At 39.9% G+C, this 24,395-nt stretch overlaps 1 protein-coding gene across 5 annotated transcripts; it reads right to left on the reverse strand.

Annotated features, from left to right (window-relative positions):
• Positions 1-552: 552 nt before the first annotated feature.
• Positions 553-23,877, reverse strand: luc7l2.S (LUC7-like 2 pre-mRNA splicing factor S homeolog). Of its 5 annotated transcripts, none has more exons than XM_018259387.2 (10): positions 23,558-23,874; positions 19,912-19,982; positions 17,527-17,621; positions 14,311-14,409; positions 13,314-13,436; positions 11,513-11,656; positions 8,846-9,022; positions 4,763-4,857; positions 3,891-4,073; positions 553-941 (listed from the first exon to the last, which is right to left on the reverse strand). In XM_018259387.2, the coding sequence occupies exons 2-10, from the start codon at positions 19,967-19,969 to the stop codon at positions 788-790; spliced, it is 1,128 nt and encodes a 375-aa protein (XP_018114876.1). In that variant the 5' UTR covers positions 19,970-19,982; positions 23,558-23,874; the 3' UTR covers positions 553-787.
• Positions 23,878-24,395: the final 518 nt, after the last annotated feature.

Raw genomic sequence — 24,395 nt, forward strand, 5'->3', positions numbered from 1 at the left:
GAGATAGCATTTGGATTCACGGGTATGTTGTAATATGACTTCAATTTTTGATATCCCTGCACTGAGCACCAACTATTTGGTTGTTTTGGTGTGCTACCACAATGTGGATGTGGTCTGAAAATTTCTTATAACATGGGTGTGGTTTAAAAACAAGGAGTAGTCAACAGCAGCTTCCAATATCGTCCCTCCACCACAGAGCAGAAAAAGTCCTCGGTATCAGAGAAGTTGGACAGAACTCGTTTAGAATGTTTACATACTTACTAAATTGCAAGATATTGTTCAACTCATGGCTCTCTCCATTGAAGTGACAATCATAATAGGATGATAACCTAAAATAAGACTGTTAAATGTTTAAATAAAACATTTTCAGTATGAGGAGTTACTGAGTTTTTTTTTTTAGATATTTGGGTAACACTGTTTATCCTTCTCGAACCAGAATAAGCAAATAGTACAGCACAATCCTTAAAACCGGAGTAGACCAACCCCATCAATTATAATGAGATTTGCATTAAAGGTAATAGATTGAAAAGGACCATCATAAACACAATATAGTTCAGTTGAAGGGGAATTATGTTTTTTTATTAGGTCAGAAATAGTTTTCAATGCTGTATAGGCTGTGAATGCATAAGCAAAATCCAAACACCAATGTGATTGTTGAAAATAAAATGGCAGAAACTCCAAACCGAGGCTGTAACAATTTTTTTTTTATCAAGGTGACAGTCTTAATTGTGTCATTTTTCTTTAAGCAGCTCAAAGGCAGCTTTAGAATTGTGCAGACTATGGGACATCATATCTCTCCAGCTTCAAATTCTTCTGAGCTGCGCCCCTCTGACTTGCCATTGCTGCTTTCGTAGTTGCGCTTCTTATGTCTGCACTCACGGTCTTTGGAGAGATCCCCGGAACTCCTATCTTTCGAAGATCTCTCTTTATCCCTGGATGACCTGGGTGGAATTCAAGAATCTTTTTTTATAAATGACCTTTTTTTAAAAAATTTTTTTTTTAAATAAAGTTGTTGCAGACCTTACAAAACAAAAAACAGGCCTGTTGCTAAATTCTACTTACCACAAAAATAAGGGGGTAAAAAAACCTAAAAGCAAAAACTCTAGAAGCAGAACACAAAATTGTAAAATAATGACTTTATTAGATTCTTATGAGAAAGATAGCACAAGAAATATTACATGAAAGGTAGATAATACAGATTGAGAGGTTAGTTGTAAGATGAAGCTTTCCATACACAAGCTGTAATTACACAGAACACAACAGTTTTAATCAGTAACAAGTATTATTCATGGATTGAGCTGATACGGAAAGACCATATTCATTTGCTTTATGGCCATTACATAAAGAATGTGGGAGATAATCTCCAATACATTAATGCTGCACCCCCTTTATTACTATTGCAAGCCACTTCCATCATATGTCCTTAGCCTCAGCAGTGAAACCCAAACTAAATATAAATTTGCAATGCAAAGTGTGATCACTTCCTAATCTCTCTCTTTACATACCCAAATGTTTCAACAGTTTCCCCATTTATTTAAAAATTATATGGTTTGTATTCGATATCTAAAGAGATTAGGATTTCGTTTTTATGCTTGTATTAAAGGAATTGGGTAAATAGATAGTCTATGCAAAATGTTTCTAATATAGCTAGTAAGTCTAAGATTTAATATATAAAGGCTGGAGTGACTGAAACGCGTTAGGATATATGTTTGTGCAATAAAGAAATACGTTTTTACCGCTACCTGGAGTCCTGTGGAGTGCGTGCCAAGCAGTTGTCTTTTTACTGGAGTGACTGAATGTCTAACATAATAGCCAGAACACTACTTCCTGTTTTGCAGCTCTCTTCGTTTCCACTGATTGGTTACCAGACAGTAACCAATTCTATTAGCACAACCTATTTTTACACTGAACTGTTCCTTTAAGAAAGCTTGAAACTAATCAAGTGTCATATATAACTCCTTGCCTAAAGTACAAATTCACTGTAACTAATACATTTTGTAATTAAAAAAAATTGTTAAATACAATGTGGGTGAACAGAAGACTTTCCTGAATATCCTCCACAGTAACTGCAACCTAAATATGCCACCTGCCTGCCCCCATTACCTTAAGCTTTTTGCCCTTTGTATCCCAATACAATGATCTCTGATGATTTCAGACTAATCAGTAGTGATGAGCAAAATTCTTCACTAGGTTTTGCTGCGAAAAAGACACTGACACCAATGGGTGAAAAAAATTGTCGCTCATCAAAAAAAAAAAAATGTTGTACATCTAAATAAAATTGTTGCCCATAGAATTCAATGCATTTGGCAAATATGTTGCCGTTTTGTGAATCTCGGCAAAGCAAAAGGGGTCAGAATCACTACTTATTTGATAAAAGATGGGGACTTGATCCAATATCAAGTAGAAAGGATGGGGGGGGCTTCCCATGAAAGCAATCCTCTCCGAATAGATTTACTTGATCCATATGATTGTGCCAACTTTATTTATTCCACCTGGGTGGTCAAATTAGGCAAAGACCTACTAAGATAAAATAGTGGACCTTGTCATGAGACAGATGGCTTGGACCATTTGGTTTTTACTTAGTACACATCATTTTGTTGATGACAGATTATTGTTATGGTTCTTATTTTATTTAGTATAAAGTAGTCTATAGATCACAAACAGCAAGAACGTTTATTTCACTGCTAAATAGCTTAATCAATAATGCATTTTGATCTTCTGTCAGCAAATCGATCACACACATTTATAAAAGTTGGCATAACATACACCTCTTTCTAGTGATGCACAGGAACACCCGATTATATCATACATGTGAGTTTAGATGTGTCCATATACCAACAAAAAAAAAAATGATGCCCCACCACCTCCTTGAGATCACCAGCAGGTTCAGTTGACAGAAGTAGTCAAAGGATCTTATCAAAGCAATTTTCACAACTAAAGCGACAGTTTCATTTCAGACTCATGCTGAACTTTTCCCCGGATAAGAGGTCTAAAGTGGGATCAGCACACTTTAATGGGAACTAAATATTTTTAAACATTAAAAGTAAACAAATATTTGCCCCACACACACAAAACATACTGGAATAGGCAAGGTTTTAGGTACACACAAATACAAATGTCTTTATTTCCAGAAGTGTCTTTACAGAGAATTTAGGAAAAAATGGCACAATTCAAAAACAAAATGACATTTGTCTTAATGTAGTTTGTTCAGCAAAGTTCAAAATTTTTTTTTTTTACAGATCTCTCATGACCATATTGGCCAGAGCCTTATTTCCCTATTAAGAAATCAAGGACAAAGCAGAAATATAAATCTGTAGATAATATTTACCCTATAAAATCCCTCTGTAATCCTTTTTCAGAAAGACTACGTTGGCTGACTCGGCCATTACGTTCACGGCTACCTTCCTGCATAATTTTGCAACTTATTAAAATGTTTCAGCAGTTGAAAGTAATGAATGTCAATCTAAAGAATCAAACTTAAACGTCACGGCAAAATGATGACCTGGGGCACTAATTCAGTTCTCAGAGTTTCTTTACAGACTGAATATAAGGGCTGCAGTGAATATTCTCAATCCAAATCTGCATAAAGAAGTGAAGAGACAGCGAAGCACAGAAGAGAATTCTGCAGCTCATAGACCTGGACTACATAGGCAATTTTTACTTGCATCTCATGGGAAAGTGATAAGTTAAGAAATTGTTTGGCTGCCATCATGAGACAACTTCTATTCAACTTTTCTAATTGGATAAAACCTTTATCTGTACCTAGCCTTAGAATGTGTTCTTCTAATGAAAGTAGCTCCTAGGCCACAAATTTATATACCAAGTATCCTTTTAAGATGTTCGATTCACAGATTCCATTCAACAAGCAGGCACAATAGGTGCTGGCTTACTTCGTTCTGGAGCTACGATCTCTGCTCCTATCACGGCTGCGCTGATGGCTGTGGCTTCTGCTTCGACTACCTGATCTAGAACGGTGACGGTGTCGCTTTTCACGTGATTTGGACCGAGTTCTTCTTTTGCGGTCCCTAGACGAGGATCGAGAACGGTGTCTACGTTTTTCTCGGGATCTAGATCTGGCAATAAAGTGTATATGTTTTATGCGTCACACAATCTTTAGCCAAAATTGCAAATGCCTCTATTTAAGCAATGGACATTTTATGCCAAGCATTACACTTAGCTGTAACATAACATCTGCAGACCATATCTGCACTAAAACCAACAAAAATGCTGGGGTTTAAGTATAGTTGATATTTTTATGGGTAAAACACCAATGAAAGGTATTCTTATGGAAGCTGCTCTACAGACCATATAAGCTGTGCATCGCTGCTGCCTTTCAGCTGGGGGTCGGCGACACAGCTTTCCATTCTGCCCAAGACACTGATCCAGTTACTGCTTATGCTTCCGTTCTTCTGCTTCATTTGCATTTCACTAATCCTACTGGTTAAATCTTGCCAGCCAATCCCATCAGATATGCAAATAAAACAGGAGAAGGAAGCATGCACAGAGAGCGTTAAGTGTTATTTTTTAGTTTGGCTGCCTGCAAAGTCCTGGGTTGGGAAATCCCCTACTGAGGGCTGAGAGCACAGACGATAGAACTTCCATGGCTTATCAGGTCTGTAGCTTCAATATGGAACAATTAAAATAATAAAGATGATTTGCAAAAATGTTTTCTCTCACAGGTGCTATTCAAATATAGTCTTAAGGTGAACATCGCCTTTAAAATTGTACAATATACATTCAACAAGTTAAAACCGTTACTTACCTTTTTTTGAGCTTTTCTCTCTCCTCCCTATCCCTCTCCTCTCTACGTTTCAGTCTATCTTGATTCCTCTTCTCCTGTTTCTCTGCCACTAGTCTCTATATTAAAAAAAAATATATATATATATAATCAAATATAAATTATACTAATTACAATCAAAGAAAAAAACATATGCCAGAAAATATGCCACGGCTTGCTTGCAGTACTTAAGTGCCTTACTGTTAATAGTTCTAACCACCCAAGAAACTAAATGGATACAATGGTTTCTTCTGTGATTTTATCATTTAAGAAGATAAATTTAAAAAAAAACAAAAAAAAAAACATAGGTTGTTTCGGAACACCAGTAGAAAAACTTTTCCCCCAATTATTTTTGAACGTTTTCTGATATTAAAAGTTTCATTTTTCACAGTCTCCCTTAAACAGCTCTAACATTCCTTAAAAAAAAAAAAAGTTTGCATCATAATAAAAGGGTGATTTTGTGTTACTCACCCTTAAATCCCTTTCTCTTCAGTCTCTTTAGGGACACAGGAACTATGGGTTATAGCTTCTACCACTAGGAGGCAAGACACTAGGAACAAAAGTCTCCTCCTCACAAACCACATGGGCTATAGGTGGAGACTAACTCATTCAGTTCGATAAGAAGGAGAATGAAAAAAACTTTGAACTATGTACAAGAATGGTTGAAGGCGTAGTGAATGGCCGTTGCTTCCAAGTCCTGTGTCCCCCCAAGAGACGGAAGAGAAAAGAATTTAACTGTGAGTAACACAAAATCACCTTTTCTCTTACAGCTACTAGGGGACACAAACTACCGGGACATACCAAAGCTGTCCCCCATGAAGAAGGGCGGGCAGGATCCAGAGCCAGGAGCCATCTTAATTTTTAGTTTGTTAGGGTTAGGGTCTGAGAACCGTGGCATGTTCGGCGTGGCCAATGAGGGGCAATGAGAATTGTCCTTACCCGTTCCCTCATTGGCCACGCCGAACATCTTCCTGATGACTCTGGGAAGCATGGGAAGAGGGGGAAATACATAGGTCAGTTGGAAGGATCAGCGTGTTTTCATCACGTCCACAGCCTGCGCTTGCGGGTCCCTTGCGCTGGCCATGTAACGGGGGACCTTGTGGTTTAGCTGGGATGCCATGATATGCCAACCTCTGGGAGTCCCCACTTCATCACAAGTCTGCGAAAGATCCTGGGGAATGGTCTCTAAACGACAAGATCTACTGTCTGCCGGCTGCCCAATTGTCGACCATGGGAATGAAGGCTGCCGAGAGGAGAGGAATATTGGACTCTGCCCAGTGGAATATTGTTTTGGATTCCCAGAGTTTTTTTTCATGCCTCCCTGATGATTGATGTATGCCACGGCCGTGACTGGATGTCACCTGAGGTTTGGCCAGTCGAATAGAGCTTGGTGAATGGCACAACGTTAGAGTATGTTTATGGGAGGAGAGGACTCTGATGTTGATGTGGTCTTGTGCTGTTTGTACCTCGAAAACTGCTCCACAGCCTGACAGACTGGCATCCGTGGTCAGCACTCACCAGATCGGGTCAGCGAGGGGCCTGCCCTTGGTCAGATGGCGGTCAACCACTAGCGAGGATCTGGTTTGGTAGGACAGTGGTATTGTTTGTAGGAGGCTCTGACCCTTGTGCCACTAGAGTTCCCTCAGGTGGAATTGGGCATAAGAAACCGCCTCTATTGTTGCCACCATGGAGCCCAGGACTTGCAAGCAGGAGCGGACAGTGGGGTGTCGGGTCTTGCGGTGAATCTGGTCTTGTGGAAGAAATATTTTCTGGAGCTGGGTGTTTAATGTCATTCCAAGGAATACCATGGTCTGGCACGGAGTGAGAGAAGATTTCTGTAAGTTGATCTTGCAACCAAACTCTTGCAGTAGTGTCACTGCCAGCCGTAGATGGGATGACACAAGATGGTAAGTGGGTGCCTTGTTCAAGAGGTCATCCAGATACGGAGTGATGGAAATCCCATTGGACCACATCGCTGCATAGGATACTGCCATGAGTTTGGTAAATACCCTGGGTGCTGAAGTGAACCCGAAAGGTAGAGAGGTGAATTGGAAGGGTTTGTTTTGGAAGGCAAATCTCAAGAATGTGCGCTGAGGAGGGAAAATGGGGACGTGGAGATAGGCTTCCTTTACGTCCAATGCCATGATATACTAGTCTGGTGTCATGGCGGCAATGACTGAATGGAGGGATTCCATCTTGAATTTGGCTGGGCGGATAAATTTGTTCAGGTCCTTGAGGTCTAGGAAAGGCCGGAAGGGCCCCATCCTTTTTGGGAACGATGAAAAAATTTGATTATAACCCACAGATTCTCTCTGGAACTGGAGTGATGACGGCTGATTCCAACATATCTTGAATCACAACTAGGAAGGAACTTGTGCGAAGTGGGTCGTTGGGTAACATGGACATGAAGAAGCAGTGGGGTGGGAGTTGGGAAAATTCTAGGTGGTATCCCAGAGATACCACTTAGTGGACCCAGGGATCCTGAGTGTGCGAGAGCCATACCCCTTGGAAGAACCTCAGTCACAGGCAAGCTGGGAAGCCGCTGCAGAGGCTGTTGGTATGGGACTAGGGGTATCCCTAGCTGTGGGTGGAGTAACGGCCAAGGATGCAGTCTCTCCGGTAGCAGAAGTACCTATTAAGGTCACGAAGGGACAACAGATGGATTGCATTTATTGCATAGGGGTTCTCTGGGGAAGAGCCCGTCACCAGCCCCTTCAGCCATTATCACTGAAGAGTTGTGCACTGAGTAGCGTTTTGGTTTTATGCCCTGGAAGTAGGGAAGAGTGTGTGCCTGCGTCCTACCTGCTAGAGGCTAGTGGCAATAGGAACTGGAAGGCGGCTGAGGTTGTGTGTCAGGGAGTACCTCTAAAGAGGCCGCTCAAGTGGGTCTGCATGGACCGCAGTGGGGAGGGAGGTCCCAGCATGTAGTATGCAGCAGAGTGAAGTAGCGGGAATGAGGCGAAGCCACACTTACCATGACAGGTAGAGGATGCAGTCTCCCTTACATGCTACCCGAGAACTGGTGACCTCTCTGAAGCATAGCCGCCTTCCAGCTAGGCATATGCTGCCTGTGTGGGGAGCAGGAAGTGCTAGGTGGCCCGCACAGTATGCGGCTTACAACCCTGGAAGGGAATCCAGCAAAGGGGGAGTCTGGATGTACTACTGAAGTAGTGTCAGAAAATCCGCTGGGGGACCGTAGATATTCATGTCTGCGTAAGCCTGCTAAGGTTGTCCATACCTCCTAAGGACACGAGAAAAACTAAATCAGTTAGTCTCCGCCTAGGTTTATAGCTCTTGTGGGAGGAGACTTTTGTACCTAGTGTCCTGCCTCCTAGTGGTAGAAGCTATCCCCTTTAGTTCCTGTGTCCCCCAAGCAGCTGTAAGAAAAAGACCAATGGTAAATGGGAGAGATGCACTGAGCCTGCTATTTTGGGATTTGGTCGAACCCCCGAATCCTTAGTGAAAGATTTGGCCAAACACCAAACTGAATCTTAATTTACACATGATAATCAGACAGGAAGGGAAAAAGCAAATGTGCAGCTAAAAAAAAAAATGTTATTCCTTGTTTTGTGGATGAAAGAGTTCCTGGAGTTCCAAATGAGGGATGTGATTGGGTATTTGGCAGCCCCTATAAGGACTAGGGATGCACTGAATCCATTCGGCCAACCCCCCGAATCCTTTGCGAAAGATTTGGCTGAATCTGATCCAAATCTTAATTGGCATATGCAAATTAGCGGTGCGAAAGGAAAAACTATTTTTACTTCCTTGTTTTGTGACGCAGTCCCGCAATTTCCCTTCCCACACCTAATTTGCATATGCAAACTAGGATTTGGTTCTGCTGGACAGAAGGATTCGGCAGAATAATGCTAAAAAAAGGCTAAATTCCACACCAAATCCTGGATTCAGTGCATCCCTAATAAGGACTGGCAGCTTCCAAGAGGCTCTATTTGGGAGTACACCTGGTTTTATTCACCCAAAACTTGTCTCCAAGCCTGGAATTGATCGTTATCAAAATTTGCTGTGTTAGTTCAGCTTATAGTCCTATATAGACAAATAGATGTAGTTTACCTTCAGCTCATCTAATTTCTCACGTATTTCAATGAATCCCAAATGCAACTTTCCCCCAAAGTGATCAGCCAATCGTCTGTCATTGTCATGAAGACCCAAGTAAGCAGAGCAGACTTCACAAACGCGTAGCTTTTGCTGTTGAAAACTGGATGCGGGCATGGAATTACGGTAGATATCCTAAAACAACAAAATATAAGATTTGTTTTTATCCCAGTGCTGCCACTTTGAAAAATAATGTATTCTGTTTTAAGCGATTGTCAAAGCAGCATGATTGTTTGAAGTCCAATGACTAAACTGGCTCTTACCTGTGGTCTTCTTTGGTGTAGAGGTGGCCTGGTGTTTAAGCTATTAGTTCATTCTCATTCCTTTCGAATACAACCAATATTTAAAGACCTTTTTTTGTCCACACTAGTAAATCTTTTTAAGTGGACCCGTCACACAGACACAAAAAGCTGTATAATAAAAGTCCTTTTCAAATTAAACATGAAATCCAATTTCTGTTATTTATTAAAGCATTTAAAGCTATTTTAAAGGAATAGTTCAGTGTGAAAATAAAAACTGGGTAAATAGACTGTGCAAAATAAAAAATGTTTCTAATATATTTAGTTAGCCAAAAATGTAATGTATAAAGGCTGGAGTGAACAGATGTCTAATAAAACAGCCAGAATCCAACTTCCTGCTTTTCAGCTCTATAACTCTGAGTTAGTCAGCGACTTGAAGAGGGGCCACATGGTACATTTCTGTTCAGTGAGTTTTCAATTGATCCTCAGCATTCAGCTCAGATTCAAAAGCAACAGATATGACCCATGTGCCCCTCTCAAGTCTCTGATTGGTTACTGCCTGGTAACCAGGGTAAGCAGTCAGTGTAAACCAAGAGAGCTGAACAGCAGGAAGTAGTGTTCTGACTGACATGTTATACATCAAATCACTCCAGCCTTTATACATTACATTTTTGGCTAAGTAACTATATTAGAAACATTTTTTATTTTGCACAGGCTATTTACCCAGATTTTATTTTTACACCGAACAATTCCTTTAAGCTCATTTAAAAAATCTCAGCTGTCAATCAAATATTGTGCCATGGGCATAGAGATGGGGCAGACAATTACTTTCACTTTCCATTCAGCACTTCCTAGATGTCACTGCTCTCCCCACATTCCCCCGTTCTCTTCACCATTTAATTGTGTAGCCAGTTACATGGGGATGGACATCGGGTCCCTCATTCTGGTGCACAAACAAGATTCTGAGATGATACAAGACTTGCCTTAATAACAGTGTCCACAAAATGGCTCCTGCCTGCTTGCTATAACCAGGACATCCCAGACTGAAGGAAACAAGATTCAAATACATTTATATAGTGACTAATGTTATAAAATAAGATTTTGAATATTTTTTTTGGGCAAGGGGTCCCCTTAAAGGGATACTGTCATTGTTTTTTTTCAAAACACATCAATTAATAGTGCTGCTGCAGCAGAATTCTGCATTGAAATCCATTTCTCACAGATTTTATTTTTAATTTTGAAATCTCACATGGGGCTAGATATATTGTCAGTTTCCCAGCTGCCCCAGTCATGTAACTTGTGCTCTGATAAACTTCAATCACTCTTTACTGCTGTACTGCAAGTTGGAGCGATATCCCCGACCTTTCCCCCCAGCAGCCAAACAAAAGAACAATGGGAAGGTAACCAGATAGCAGCTCCCTGACACAAGATAACAGCTGCCTGGTAGATCTAAGAACAGCACTCAATAGTAAAATCCAGGTCCCACTGTGACACATTCAGTTACATTGAGTAGGAGAAACAACAGCCTGCCAGAAAGCAGTTCCATCCTAAAGCGCTGGCTCTTTCTGAAAGCAAATGACCAGGCAAAATTACCCGAGATGGCTTCCTACACACCAATATTACAACTAAAAAAATACACTTGCTGGTTCTGGAATTAAATTATATATTGTAGAGCGAATTATTTGCAGTATAATGAAAAATACATCATAATAATCATGACAGAATCCCTTAACGAGGCAGAGGGGAAGCACATCTTGTTTTAGTCTTATTATAAAGCAGGACAGTAACTGAAAGACTGTTTAAATGCATATAGCAATACCAGAGTACAAAATGCAATATCGCCAAGTGACAGTGTTGAACTGCAAGAGATCAGATTCTGCATGCTTAGTTTGTCCCTCAACTTGTAAGGTTGCAGCAGATGTAGCCCATATATAGTAAGGAATGCAAACACTTGAAGCTCTAAGAGGAGGACAATACTATGGTCATTCCACTGATCTCCATAGATTGGTCACTGAGAGAATCAGATTTATACCAAGTGGGATATACCAGATGCCCTTCCCTGGTTTATTTGTGCCACCATCACATAACCAGACCCCCCCCCCAAACTCATTTATTTGTGATTGCGATTAAGTTATTATAACAGGAGTGAATTTGCTTCTCATATCTGTGTAGCAACTTGTTAATTATTAGTTTGTTTCTTTACAAATTGTTATTTGGTTTTTGTGCGATTTTCAGTTTGTCATACTTAATACGTTGGGCCTTTTTTATTATTCCCCTTTCACAAGTAATGTTTGCAGAATTATGTTACATTGGCAAAAGTTATACTCTCTATCGCTCTTCATAAAGGTCTGTAAAATACATATGTATCTTTTCATCTATTACAAACCTCAGCTTCTCTTTTCCTAACTCTTGTCTTTTCAACTTCATCCATGACTTTCTGTGACTCTTCCACATTTCCTTCAGCTCCCAGCTGCTCAGCTTTGGCCAGCAGTTTGCCAATTTCTTCATTGAGTTCATGCACTTTCTCTGCCTAAACATCAAAACCACCAAAGAATTAACACTCTCAAAATGCGAAGACTACAAAAATAATACAGTACAATGGTAATTTTTTATATAGCGTCATCATTTTGTGCAGTGATTTACAGAGTAAAGGGACACAAATACAAGACTAAACAGTTGACCTATACAGACAAACTTTTCTCCAAAACGGATTCAAAGTTACAACTGCATTTTGTTAGGAGACATACCTAAGCTTAGGGACCAAATCACAAGAAGCATTGTTCGGGATTCGGCCTTTTTCAGCAGGATTCGGCCAAATCCTTCTGCCAGGCCGAACCAAATAGAATTTCCATATGCATATTAGGGGCGGGAGGGAAATCACGACTTTTTGTCACAAAACAAGGAAGTAAAAAAAGTTTTCCCCTTCCCACCCCTAAATTGCCCGAATCTTTTGCGAAGGATTCGGGGGTTCGGCCGAATCCAAAATAGTGGATTCGGTGCATCCCTAGTATATAGTATATAAATAACAGACATAAAAAGCTGTATAATAAAAGTCCTTTTCAAATTGAACACAAAACACAAAACATCTCAGCTGTCAATTTATTGCTAGCCCTTAGGCCAGGGATCACCAACCTTTTTCACCCGTGAGCCAGATTCAAATGTAAGGGTTGAGGAGCAACAGAAGCATGAAAATAGTTGGAAGCCAACAAAGGGCTGTGATTGGCTATTTGGTAGCCCCTATGTGGACTGGCAGCCTAAAGAAAGCTCTATTTGGCAATACAAGTTTTTTATGCAACCAAAAATTTCCTCCAAGCCTGAAATTCAAAAATAAGCACCTGCTTTGAAGCCACTGAGAGCAACATCCAAGGTGTTGGGGAGTAACATGTTTCTCACGAGCTACTGGTTGGGGATAACTTCCTTAGGCAAATAGGCGGAGCAGGCAATTACTTTCACTTTCCATTCTGCACTTCCTAGATGTCACAGCACTCCCCACACACCCTCCTTACTTGCCATCTAACTTTGTAACCAGTGTATGGGTATCAGGTGCCTCATTCTGACTCACAATATTTTGAGATAATGCAAAGCTTGCCTTAATAACAGTGTTTACAAAATGGCTGCTGCCTGCTTGTTGTGACTGGGAATTCTCAGACTGAAGGGAACAAGATTTAAATAACTTATATAGTGCAAGTAAAGTTTATTTTGCTTGACTAACACAATATAAAATAGGATTTGAAATGTTGAAACATTACATGGCAGATAGGTAATTCATTCATATTCACTTTACACGGCAGTATAGAATCCAGCAGACTCTGCATCAAAATTAATTAGAAATCAGCCCTGTAGCAGCAACTCAAATAACCTCAGTTTCTGCCAATGTTTTGATGATTTTGGACAACCCCAATGTTTCTCAGCAGCAGAGCACACTGAGCAGTGCCACTACAATGAAAAAGCTAGTTTAGCAAGATTAGAAGATGGGCTGCTGCGGTGGATAAATGTGAAGGCATGGGCCATTGCTATTATAAGACTGGTGAACCTATGGGATGGTTCACTAAATTCACTACATCAAGTAAAGGATTTATGTGAATATTGTAGGCTTTAATTCTCCTATAAAGGCTTTCCTGCTGTTAAACTGCAAAATTAAAACTGCCATGATCTATGAAACAGAAATGACTATTTCTTAGAATTACCTTAACAGCAACTTCTGCGCTTATTTCCTCTTGAGTATCTGCCAGTCTCTTCTTGGCAATCTCTGTCCTTCTGTCACAATCTGCAATGAATGACTGCAAATGATCCATAGCCTGCATGCAAAACTAAAGGTTAGTTACAAACATTAGCACTGTTGATTGCAGCAAGGTTTTCAACAAAGACTTATGCTGCCCATAATGCATCAGGGCTGTAAAACCTCTCAATCTGGGGTCACAGAATAATTCTTGAAAAAACAGTTTCTCACCAAAAATTGCTCTAAAACTAAAATAGCCCAGTGAGCCATTTTAGGGTTCTGAATAATAGTTTAAGAACGCATGGATTAGAAAAAGTTTCCTTCTTTTTGTGAAGCCTCTGGAAATAATTGCAGAATTAGTCTAAAATAATATAGGTAGCCAACTTTTGGAGACAACTTTTTTAAGTCGTTTTATACTACATATGGACAATGACCCAAAACATACAGCCAAAGCAACCCAGGAATTTATTAAAGCAAAATTGAATATTTTTGAATGGCCAAGTCAGTCACCTGATTTTCGTTTTTTTAATTTGTCCAATTGCTTTTGAGCCCCAGAAATGAAGTGATTGTGAGGAACAAAAGCTTTTTTTTTAAACACATTTTTATGCAATCTTTTCGTTCAACCCACTTAATTTAAGTCTGCAGTTCAACTGCATCTGAGTTGTTTCATTTAAAATTCATTGTGGTAATGTACAGAACTAAAATTAGAAAAAAGTTCTTTGTCCAAAGATTTATGGGCCTAACTGTATATATATCCAAATCCCCTTTAATTTCCTCCCCGGTTACAGTTCTTTATACAACCTGCTACCCCAATAGAAAACCCTTCATGATAGGGCTTTATATTAAGTAAAGTAGGATGCCACAGACAAAGTAGCACTAATATATAGTTGTGACAAACACCACAAGGCAAGTTAGAATCCTATTTGTTCCTTTTACATGTATAACTGGGAGGTGAAACCACTTACATCAAGCTCAAAGAAGAAATCCTGCTGCTTGGATGCAATTTCATAATCAGCTCTTAAGGCAAGATCGTGAACTTTTAGACATTCTCCCAGATCCATCCTCTATGTAAAAAAAAAAAAAAAAAATTGATGAATAATAAAACAATTTCTATACTACAAAGACAAATATGACTGAAGGCAGAGTACTTTTATACGAGACACCAATGGGACTTCTTATATCGATATATTTTAGAACAGGAGGATTATGTAAACAACAAAATCACAAAGCACTGTTTATTATATCATTTACAGCATATGTATGGCTCATGTTTTTATACGGCCATGGAACTTCTCAGTGACTTTTAACACACTTACATTTTTCACTATATAAAAGCAATTAAAAAGACAGATACTAATGGCAATTGTCCAACTGTTCAACAGGAATAGCATGAACATAATTTGTTTTAAAAAGTGTGTATGTTATTTCTTGCCTTACTGTTTTTCCATAACATTCCTGCATAAGACCTGTTCAGTCTGGACAAGAACTGAAGAAGTTAGCTAAAAAGATTCATACAGGGTCTTCAGCCACCATACCCAGCATGCTTATTAGATGCAAGTTATATGGCTTCTGGTGTCTGACAGAGGAAGTAATGACCAGCAAAACCATTGCAAATGTTATGGGAGTTCTCACAGCAATTGCCTGAACCACCACCAGCCATTAATGGTGAATTTGATGGCCACAGTGGACTATAGGCTTTCTGTAGCAGACAAGCAGACGATGTCTTATCATGCCAGGTTGTAAAACAAGGTATAGAGAATGGTTCACTATTTTGGGGGGGGGGGGACCATCCATCTTCGCCCTTAAAAGCACATGAGGTGCAGCGTCTGACAGAGAGATGCCACTGTATTCCCACCTGCTGAGTCTGTCACAGGCACAGAATCTACATGTGTGCAGACACACGGACTAGATATCTGTGTGATATTTGCAAGCCTGCAGAGAACACACACCCTGGGGCTTTCTCAGAGTTTCCTTCTAACTACTAAAATAACCCTATCACAATAATAGCGCTGTAAAAATTTGCTTTAAGCTAAAAAAATGATCACAAGAGCACTTCTAAATTTTTAAAATGTTTACATTTCCTTCACAAAACCTTTGTTTGTTGCGATACAGCCTACTGCTAGAAATCCACAATTATCCCAGCTTTCAGCCAGTGTAGTCCTGTGCTTTTTATAAGAGAGCTTAGACACTGGGTGACAGTTGACTGCCATAAAAATGCTTGTATTCATTCTACTGACTATCATACTGCTGTCCAATTCCATCTTAAAGGAGAATTCAACCTGTGAGGGAAAAAAACCTGTACCCCCCAACCCAGGTAGCCCTCCCTCCTCCCCCCAGGCTAACTAGCCAACTGGGAAAATGCCCAATACTTTGTACTTAACTCTCGGCACAGATTCTTCCAGCAGAGTTGCACACGTCCATCTTCCAGCTCCTCGGTAAACTGACTAAGAGATCAGCAATTTCCGCGTAATTCCGCAAATGCGCACTTGTCGCAAACCGGCAAACTGCTCCAACTGCGCAGAAATATCGATCTCGCAGTCAGCTTACAGAGGAGCTGGAAGATGGATGCGTGGAACTCCACTGGAAGAATCTACACCGAGGGATAAGTTTGGGGCATTTCCCGGGGGGGGGGGGTAATTAGCATGAATTCTCCTTTAAGAGGTAATTTAACCCTATAAGCCTATACAAATGACCCTATTTATGCCTGCTGCCAGCCGTTAGGCCATTCCTTGCCTTTATAGCAAAGCAGTTTTATCTCACAAATGAGTGGGATGACCTAATGACTTAATTACTTACTTACTTAATCTTACTATGAAAACAAAATGGAAATTCACTCCTAATAAAAAATGCTTTTCTAACTAAGCAGACATTTATACAGATATTATGGTATTTAGGGAGTATAAAATGTGACGTGCAAGAGAATAAACACATGAAGGAAAACCTGAAAATAGCCAGGTGTTTCACTTGTCTTGCTGTGATTTTTTTTTTTTATTTAGTCTCTATGGCCCAGCTGGCCAAACAAATAACTGGTTAAGGGCGTGGGAAAGGTTGGGAAAAATGCGTGTGTGTGTATTTATTATAGCAAGTATAAATCATAAAGTGTGTGGCAGTTCCTGCATGAATAACCATATGTTCCACATGTTTTCAAATATGCTGAGAGTATTATTGAATAGCTTTGTAAGTTTCACCATTTCTATGATCCAACATAGTTTATTGCATATCTCTTCCATTGTTGGGGGCATGCCTTTCCAGTTCTTGGCTATCAGGCATCTGGTGTAATGTCCTGGGGTTTGATCTGCTTGCATGTAACCAGCTATATTTAGATTCCATTTGCTTTTCTTAATTTGTTCTTAACCAGTTAGCTTTTTAACTAGGCTTGTTTTCAGACATATACATGTAACTAGCAAACACAATTATATAGTATAAGTAAAGACCAAGAAAAGCATTGTAAAAATAATCCATGGGGCCCACTGGCTGGATATTTCCAATGTTATATGGGGAACAAAGCAGCCCCTGCAAATGTCTTTCGGAATTGTAAAAGATGGATAACACGTTTTCTCTCTGTATCATAGGATGCTAAAAATCTTTGCACAAGTTGCCATGTCATGACACAAGTCGTGCTGATTGCCTTGAAAATCATGCCTGTGCTGCAATATTCCTAGAACAAGTTAACTTGCAAATTTCTCCAAAGTGTCCTGCACTTAATTCACATGCATTTAGAGTATATTTAACTTATATAGTGGGGATTTTCCTAACGCTATGCCTTAAACCTTTTTGGATGTGAATGCATCCATCCTCTTATGGTTAACACTTTTCCAATAGATACTCATCAAATAAAGGATGAGGAGAGCATTCAAGGAGCAGGAACTGCTGTGATCAAGGTTTTTAATGCAGGACTACATGAATACACAGAACATGTTTTGGACCTTACGTGCCCTCTCATGTGTGTATTCATGTAGTCCTGCATCAAAAACCTTGATCACAGCAGTTCCTGCTACTTGAATGCTCTCCTTATCCTTTATTTGATGTATATTTAACTTATAACTACAGTTTACCCTTTGATAAATTAGCTGGGGTCCTAAGTGATTTTGGTTTTGGTGCTGTGAGTTCAGCATGGGCCAGAGAGCAGCAGCAGGATGGACATTGGTGACATAAATAGACAAAAAACAAAACATACGAACCGTTCCTAAGAGGATGTCGTGAGGACAGCAGTTGAGCAGGTGGCTTTTGCATACCCTTTCATCATTAAACTTGATCCGCTGCCGTGTGGAATCACCTGTAAAAGAGGAGCCCGGCATACCTCATATTAGTCTAATGCTTCTAAGCCAATAGGATGCATGCATTCAAACCTTGTTACCACCCTAATGTAGTGAATGACCAGCTTGAGCATGTAATTTTCTGCTTGAGTGTCCAAGCGTTACCAATGAAGCAACTGCTGCAAAATGTTGTAGGCTGTAAGAAAAATTAGTGGCCAGAAACACAGACAGATCTTTTTTACAGAATGTTGCCAGCAAACAAAGGGATTTGCTTAACACCACTTAAAAAACATCTAACTCATTAAGGACACTTTATATGTAAATGCTTTCGGGCATCTGAACTACTAACCGAACGTGTGAGGTTTTAGAAATGGTGTACTAGCAAGAGCAAGGATAGCATTTAGTGGTTTTATAAAATAATTCAGCAGTTGCACCATTATAAAATTACTAATATATTGTGTATACGAATTTACAGCACTGTCCCACGGATAGCCAAAGGAGAAGAGTTTGGCCACTTGCGTTTGTGTTATGGTCCAGACCAATCTAAACCAGTGGACAGCACAGAGTACCATGATCATGTTTGATAATGATACCATGATAGTATGTTTGGCCACATTAAGATGTCCAAAGCATTCCTAGTGAGCCATGGCTTGCTATGCAGAAGGCTCTAGCACTCTTGATTAAAAAGTCTAACATGCAGAAATAATTTGCTTATTGGTTTACAGTGATAATCCTGCTACAGTCTCAGATGCTCATACAGGAGGGTTACAGGGTAAGGTTAGAGCAGGGTGCAGGAATAATTATACATACAAACCTGAGAGGTACTTACACTAGTCAAGACCCAGGAATACTGCATAGAGTGCAACATTTTACCAACATGAATCAGCATTACCCATGGCGTGCTCTGTGGTTTGCCAAAACTTTTCATGATGTGATCAGCTGGAGCCCCAGTTTTTTTCTATGTTTATTTTGTTTTTCTATGCAGACAATTGAAAAGCAGAAAGGCGAGATCCAAACACAAGGGTCTATTTATCCATAAGGATGCTGGCAGCTGTCTGTACCACTCTGAACTAAAATCAGCTTTGGTTGTTTCTGTAACTGATGACAGCACTTGTTTATATATATATATATATATATATATATATAAATAAAATAAAACAATATCACTGAGCTTTTTTAAAATAAACGGTCAGTCTCTAGCTAGTAGGATCAAAGTGACAGGGCAACTATTACAGATTTAATGAGATAAATTTCTCATGGTCAATACTACAGAACAGATTTATAGTCATGAATACATTTTGGGGGATGGCTGGTTAATATGCTTATGCTTTCTGAAGGAAGGGCTTAATTTAGAACAAGATTTTTAGTTTAGAGTGGCAATAAAATACAAAGATTTAAAAGTAACAAAACCACTAAAGGAAAAAATAAAATGTAGTTAATTTACTAATGGAAGAGCACACACAGCATCTTCAGGTTTGGATTAGTATGGTCGGGAAATTTCTTCTAAAAAAAAAAAAAAAGCCGATTGTAATATATTTGGGGGTAGGGGATTGAAAGAACCTCAGGAGGGTTGTTATTAGTGTCACACATTCTAAGTTGGAATTTCATCTGTTTCCAACCTCATCTACATTTTAACAAGAATCCAGTGCAAAATATCTTTGTGACACGTGGCATTTACCCTGAAGCCCAGTTACTAACAATCATTTCAGCTCAATAAGTTCTCATGACAAACTTTTCAAATTTCACTTTATGGTTGGAAAATGGACCTCAAAGTATATATAGTGAGTTTTGAATGACGCTATTTTACCCTACCTAGTTGTTTAACATGGATCAGGCTTATAACTGCATATGAACATCTGCTGGAAATAAGGCAATAGTCGGGCATTTTCTATTATAACCCAGAGTCACTAAATAATAACAGCCCTGTGCAGTTCCAAAAACCCTTTCTTCCCAAAATGATAGACATGAACTATTGCAAAATATTCTCTTTTGCTAATATAAATAATATATTTCTGGTAGTCTAAACTAGAAAGGTAACTTATCGAGCTGTTATGGGAACGTGCTTTTGCATGTCATTATAAAGCTAGATCTTAGAGAAAAGTACAATTGGAATCAAATTCCATTCTCCATTTCTATGAAATCTCCCTACGAGTGGCTTTCTTGGGCCTTGCACACATTACATGACCTTACTAATGAGAATATAGGGGCTGTGCTTGGGCCAGCAGCTGCAAAGATTTGAGTCTTTGTTTTGTTACACAACTGCGTTTGTCCACATTCATTAACACATCTGAAAAGTTTGTTATAACTCACGGCTCGGCGAATGCGGGGCCTTTCTGATAATCCCTTGCAGATTGAAGTAGGCAGGCATAGATACATTGAACCTTTATAAATAAAACAAGGGGGCCAGATTGTTCAGTTTGTATAAAATACATTGCGTCTGCCAGCAATTTCAACAAAAGCATCAAGTAGTACATGTTGATGGAGACTTTACGCTTAACACATAGGACTACAGTAATAAGCACTTCCCAACCCAGTTTAACAAATATATCCATAATGCAGTTTCACAGAGCACATCAAGCTGTTTTCTGAGTGGCTGATATTGCCATGGAAAGACAATTATGGAGTACGGCAAACAAAAAGATCCCATTACTGCAGAAAAGACAAAAGTCTTCAATACATAATGCACTTTAGGTAGGAAAGGAGTGACATCACCATCTGAAAACATACGAATAATTCTATTCCTATAAAGTGGCTGTAAGATGAATTAATGCCTCTGTCAGAATAAAATTGAATGCACTATGGCTTATTTACATGGTGGTTAAAAACACGCAATGGCAGTAAGCTCTGTGAAAAAGCATTTCCTCATATCTCTATATATTCACACAGGGGGAAAAAAATACACAAACCATGCAGTGATTGACAGTGGATGCACCAAGCACATTTTAAAACAACCTTTTTCAGAAAATGGAAGGCATCCCAACTTCCAAATCAGTTCAACCCATATGTAAACTAAAGCAGGCAAGAAATGAACAGGAAGGAGTGGGCATTTACTTAATATTGTGGAGGGTGAAAGGGGGAGCACACAGTGAGCAGCGGCGCCACACCATCACTTTATTTTCTTCCATTAGTTATCCCTGTAAGACTACCAATGTCAGGTAAGCTACAATCAACAAATGCTTTTTTACGTTTGTTTTTTTTTAAACCTCAAAAACGACAGTGACGATGTTCTTCTTCAGCCAGACTCTGTTATTACTTCCTAATCTCTAATTCAAACAGCCCTGACATTTACCCTGCACTTTGCAAGGAATCAGTTATTCATTCACATCAGCCCCTGCCCTGGAGGAGCTTAACATCTCATAGACAAGATTTTTTCTCTCCCTAAAAACCAATTTTAGTGAGATCCGATGAATCAGTCAAATAATTTTGAGGAGTGTTAGTGAGCACTGAACAATTGAACATCTGATGATTTTTTGTCCGACATCAGTTTATCCAATGTTCAATTGTTTGCAGGGCCAAGCAGGCAGCTAGCCACAGTTTTCCTAGCTTCAACTAGATGAGATCCCTTGAAATGCTTTTTAGTTGATGGGACATATCATACATTTAAATCATTTCAGGATAAGCTTGAACTTATGATAAAAAGATCTTTTTAAAAATCTCAAGGTCTAGGGTCGTCTTAGATTCTACGTTCCCTATCACACAGACACACAACAAACACTAATAACCTGCCTGTGATTATTTGGAAGAGATACAATTCACATTGTTAAAAAACAAACAGCTGCTTGCATGCATACAACCTCAGCAAGCACATTTACAATGCTCCAGTGACCTTGAACACTGGTTGGGCTGTATGCAGTTACTCAGCATACACTGGCCAGCCCTTCCATCCGACCAAATGGACCATGGGCCGACCACAGCCATGTATTCAAATGGCCAAACATTATGTTTATGCTTGTTCATGATTGCAGAGTGATCTATCAAAACAGACACTAAAGATGACAGACAGATGGATGAAACTGACCAAATCTAGTTAATGCATCAAACTAGTGACTGATAACAGTCAGATGAACACTAAGAAGTTAGAACTGTGCTTTTGGAAGCACAGAAAACAAAACTTTATATCAGTGTTTAACCTTTTATCAGGGGAGCCAAATGATGCCAGGGAATTTGCTTTGCAACGCAAGAATTGGTTTAGAACCCGGTATGCTTTGTAATGGCCAGTCAGGTACTGATGTGAATGATTTCTAATCTATGTAAAGAGCCAGAGAATGTCAGTGATATATAAAATATAACTGTAGATAAAAGGGGGAGATAGAGACCCACCCTACACAGAATGGGTCCCATTTTTTTCTGTTTCCAAATCATGGCTTCAAAATGCCCGCTATGGAACGTGTTAGATAAAGCACTAAAGGTCAAAATGTTAGGTACAGCTTCCCATTAATCTGTAGCTCCTTTGATCAGCAGGCCAGTTATACAAAACCATTTTAACGAACATTTTTATACAAAGCCAAATAGCACAACAAACTATAAAGCAGTGTAATTGTACAAATGTTATCGAAGTCCTCTAACACATTTAGTCTGTGCACTCACAAGTAAATCAATTGTGTTTCAACAAAAGCAATGTACTCTTCTTACCTAGAATCAATATCTTTAACAACAAGAAAGACAGCATTCGCCAGGAACAAATATTACACACTCCTGACAAAAAAATGTAAGAGTATAACTTCCACACACTTTCCTATGGTGAATGACAAACAGGTGTTTTTCTATCTCTCCAAAAAGCATCCAAATCTCCCCTGCTGCAGCCTATTAACTTGAATGGGAAATATCCCATAGTGCAGAATGGTTCTTTTACAGCAAGTGGCAATCGCCAGGCTATTCAGTAACAAAAAGTGGCATTTGTGCCATCAGTCTTAAACTGTGCAACATAACCCTGTATAATGGCCTAATACTTTCACTTATTAAGTCAACGAACAGGAACCAGACAACAATGGACCATACTCCATACTCAAGAGTGGAAGTTTTTTTTGGTTGTTTTTTTTAAGCCCGAGTCATTATGATTATTAACATGTATTTAAAAAGCGCCAACATATTGCATAGCACTGTAGCATGTCTTTCCACATGAATACAAAGCCATTAGCACTACTATCGATGCATTTCTTTACTCCACTGGCCTACTGGATGTTCTGCACCCAGGATAATCTCTCATGCATCCCACCCCATCTAGCCAGTAACATTAAAGTTATACAAATATGAAATTAAATACTACTGGTTATGATGAATTTCTTTGCTCTAAGCCTTCAGAACTTTAGATTGCACAGCAGGTTATTATTACAATAATCATATGTGCTTAAAGAAGCCAAACAGCCATATCTAGAGTCTCAGAGAATAAACACTGCACAGAATAAAGCTTTGTTTATGTTAAAGCATTAGCAAATGTGTTAAGAGTCCAACTGAAACAATCTCTAGACAATACTCATGTACTGATGGAAGTTAAAAACAAGAAAGGAACTCGCCACATTCATACAGTGCAAAAACAGAAGTCAACTGGGTGCTGAAACATTGCCCCATGACTAGATACCACATCCATGGTCGTGCTTTACGGCTATTTGTGCAGAAAACTGCCCAAACACAATAATCACCAGCAACCAATCAGCTCGCAGAAATGAGCGTATACGCGCGAGGAAAGTTACTTGCTATTGGCTAAGGGCGGCGCGCACTTTAGCAGCTTTTAGCCAATCAGGCACGACGCGTAGAGTCCATTTTCTCAGGCTGTTTGTATTTCCGCCGAAGGCCAAGCGGCCTGATTCCCTTCTTTACTGCAAGGAGTATCACACTGTCAATCACCCCGCCCGGCCCAAACTACCACAAGGGGGGGGGAGATAAATAAAAAACAGTTACAAAGTACAGGAGCGTGAATGAGGAAGCACTTGATGAAGTAACATATGGTGCGGCTTACCGTCCCTAGAGGTCCCCATGAGCTGGTCGAGCAAGGCGCGCATTTGGGCCTGCGCCGACATTTTGATAAAGGAGGGGGAGGCTCTAGACGTGGAAGAACTGCCTTAGCGACGTTAACGAACCAGACAACGACACTGTGATCCGCCGAATGGAAGAAAATAAAGATGAAAATAAAAAAAAGTAGCCGACTCGCTCCTCACACAGCGGCCGGCGACAGAAAGGACAGAGCCTTCAGGACGCGCTGCTCTCTCGCGCGAGCGTTACACCATACGTTTCGCAGGCGCATCTGATTGGCTAGGACCACCGCCTAGTTCCCTCAGTCCGTCTTCTGATTGGTTAAGTAATTATTCACCGCCTTCGACTTAGTTGAAAATGCAGGAGAGGAATACACGCCCCCTGCTTTTCTAAAGGCCACTGATTGGTGGTTAGCCGGGCGCCTCCCTTTTCTTACCTCAGTAATAGAAAGACGTGTCAAATCAAACAGGCACCAGGCGAAAGAACTACAAATCCCAGAATTCAGCGGCGTACAAGCTGCTTTTATTTACGGCTCCACTGCATTGTCTGTGATTGTAGTTCTGCATGCTTCCTTATGGCTGTGTTGTGTGCAGGCATTTCATCCTGTAGTAGCGCTTGTTTATATCAGTGCGTTGGTCAGGGCCAGTTCTAGCTGCCCACAGACGCAAAGATATGCGAATCATCGTACGATCGGACTTTCCCATCTCCCGACCTGCCACAAACCATTCAGATCAAATAAAGTACAAAAGAACAAATCAACCGATGTTCCACACCTGACATCAATCGTACAAACGTTATGTCCGACCAAAGCTAGTGATAAGCTC

Source organism: Xenopus laevis, chromosome 4S, assembly GCF_017654675.1.
Source record: "Xenopus laevis strain J_2021 chromosome 4S, Xenopus_laevis_v10.1, whole genome shotgun sequence".
Classification (NCBI taxonomy): Eukaryota; Metazoa; Chordata; class Amphibia; order Anura; family Pipidae; genus Xenopus; species Xenopus laevis.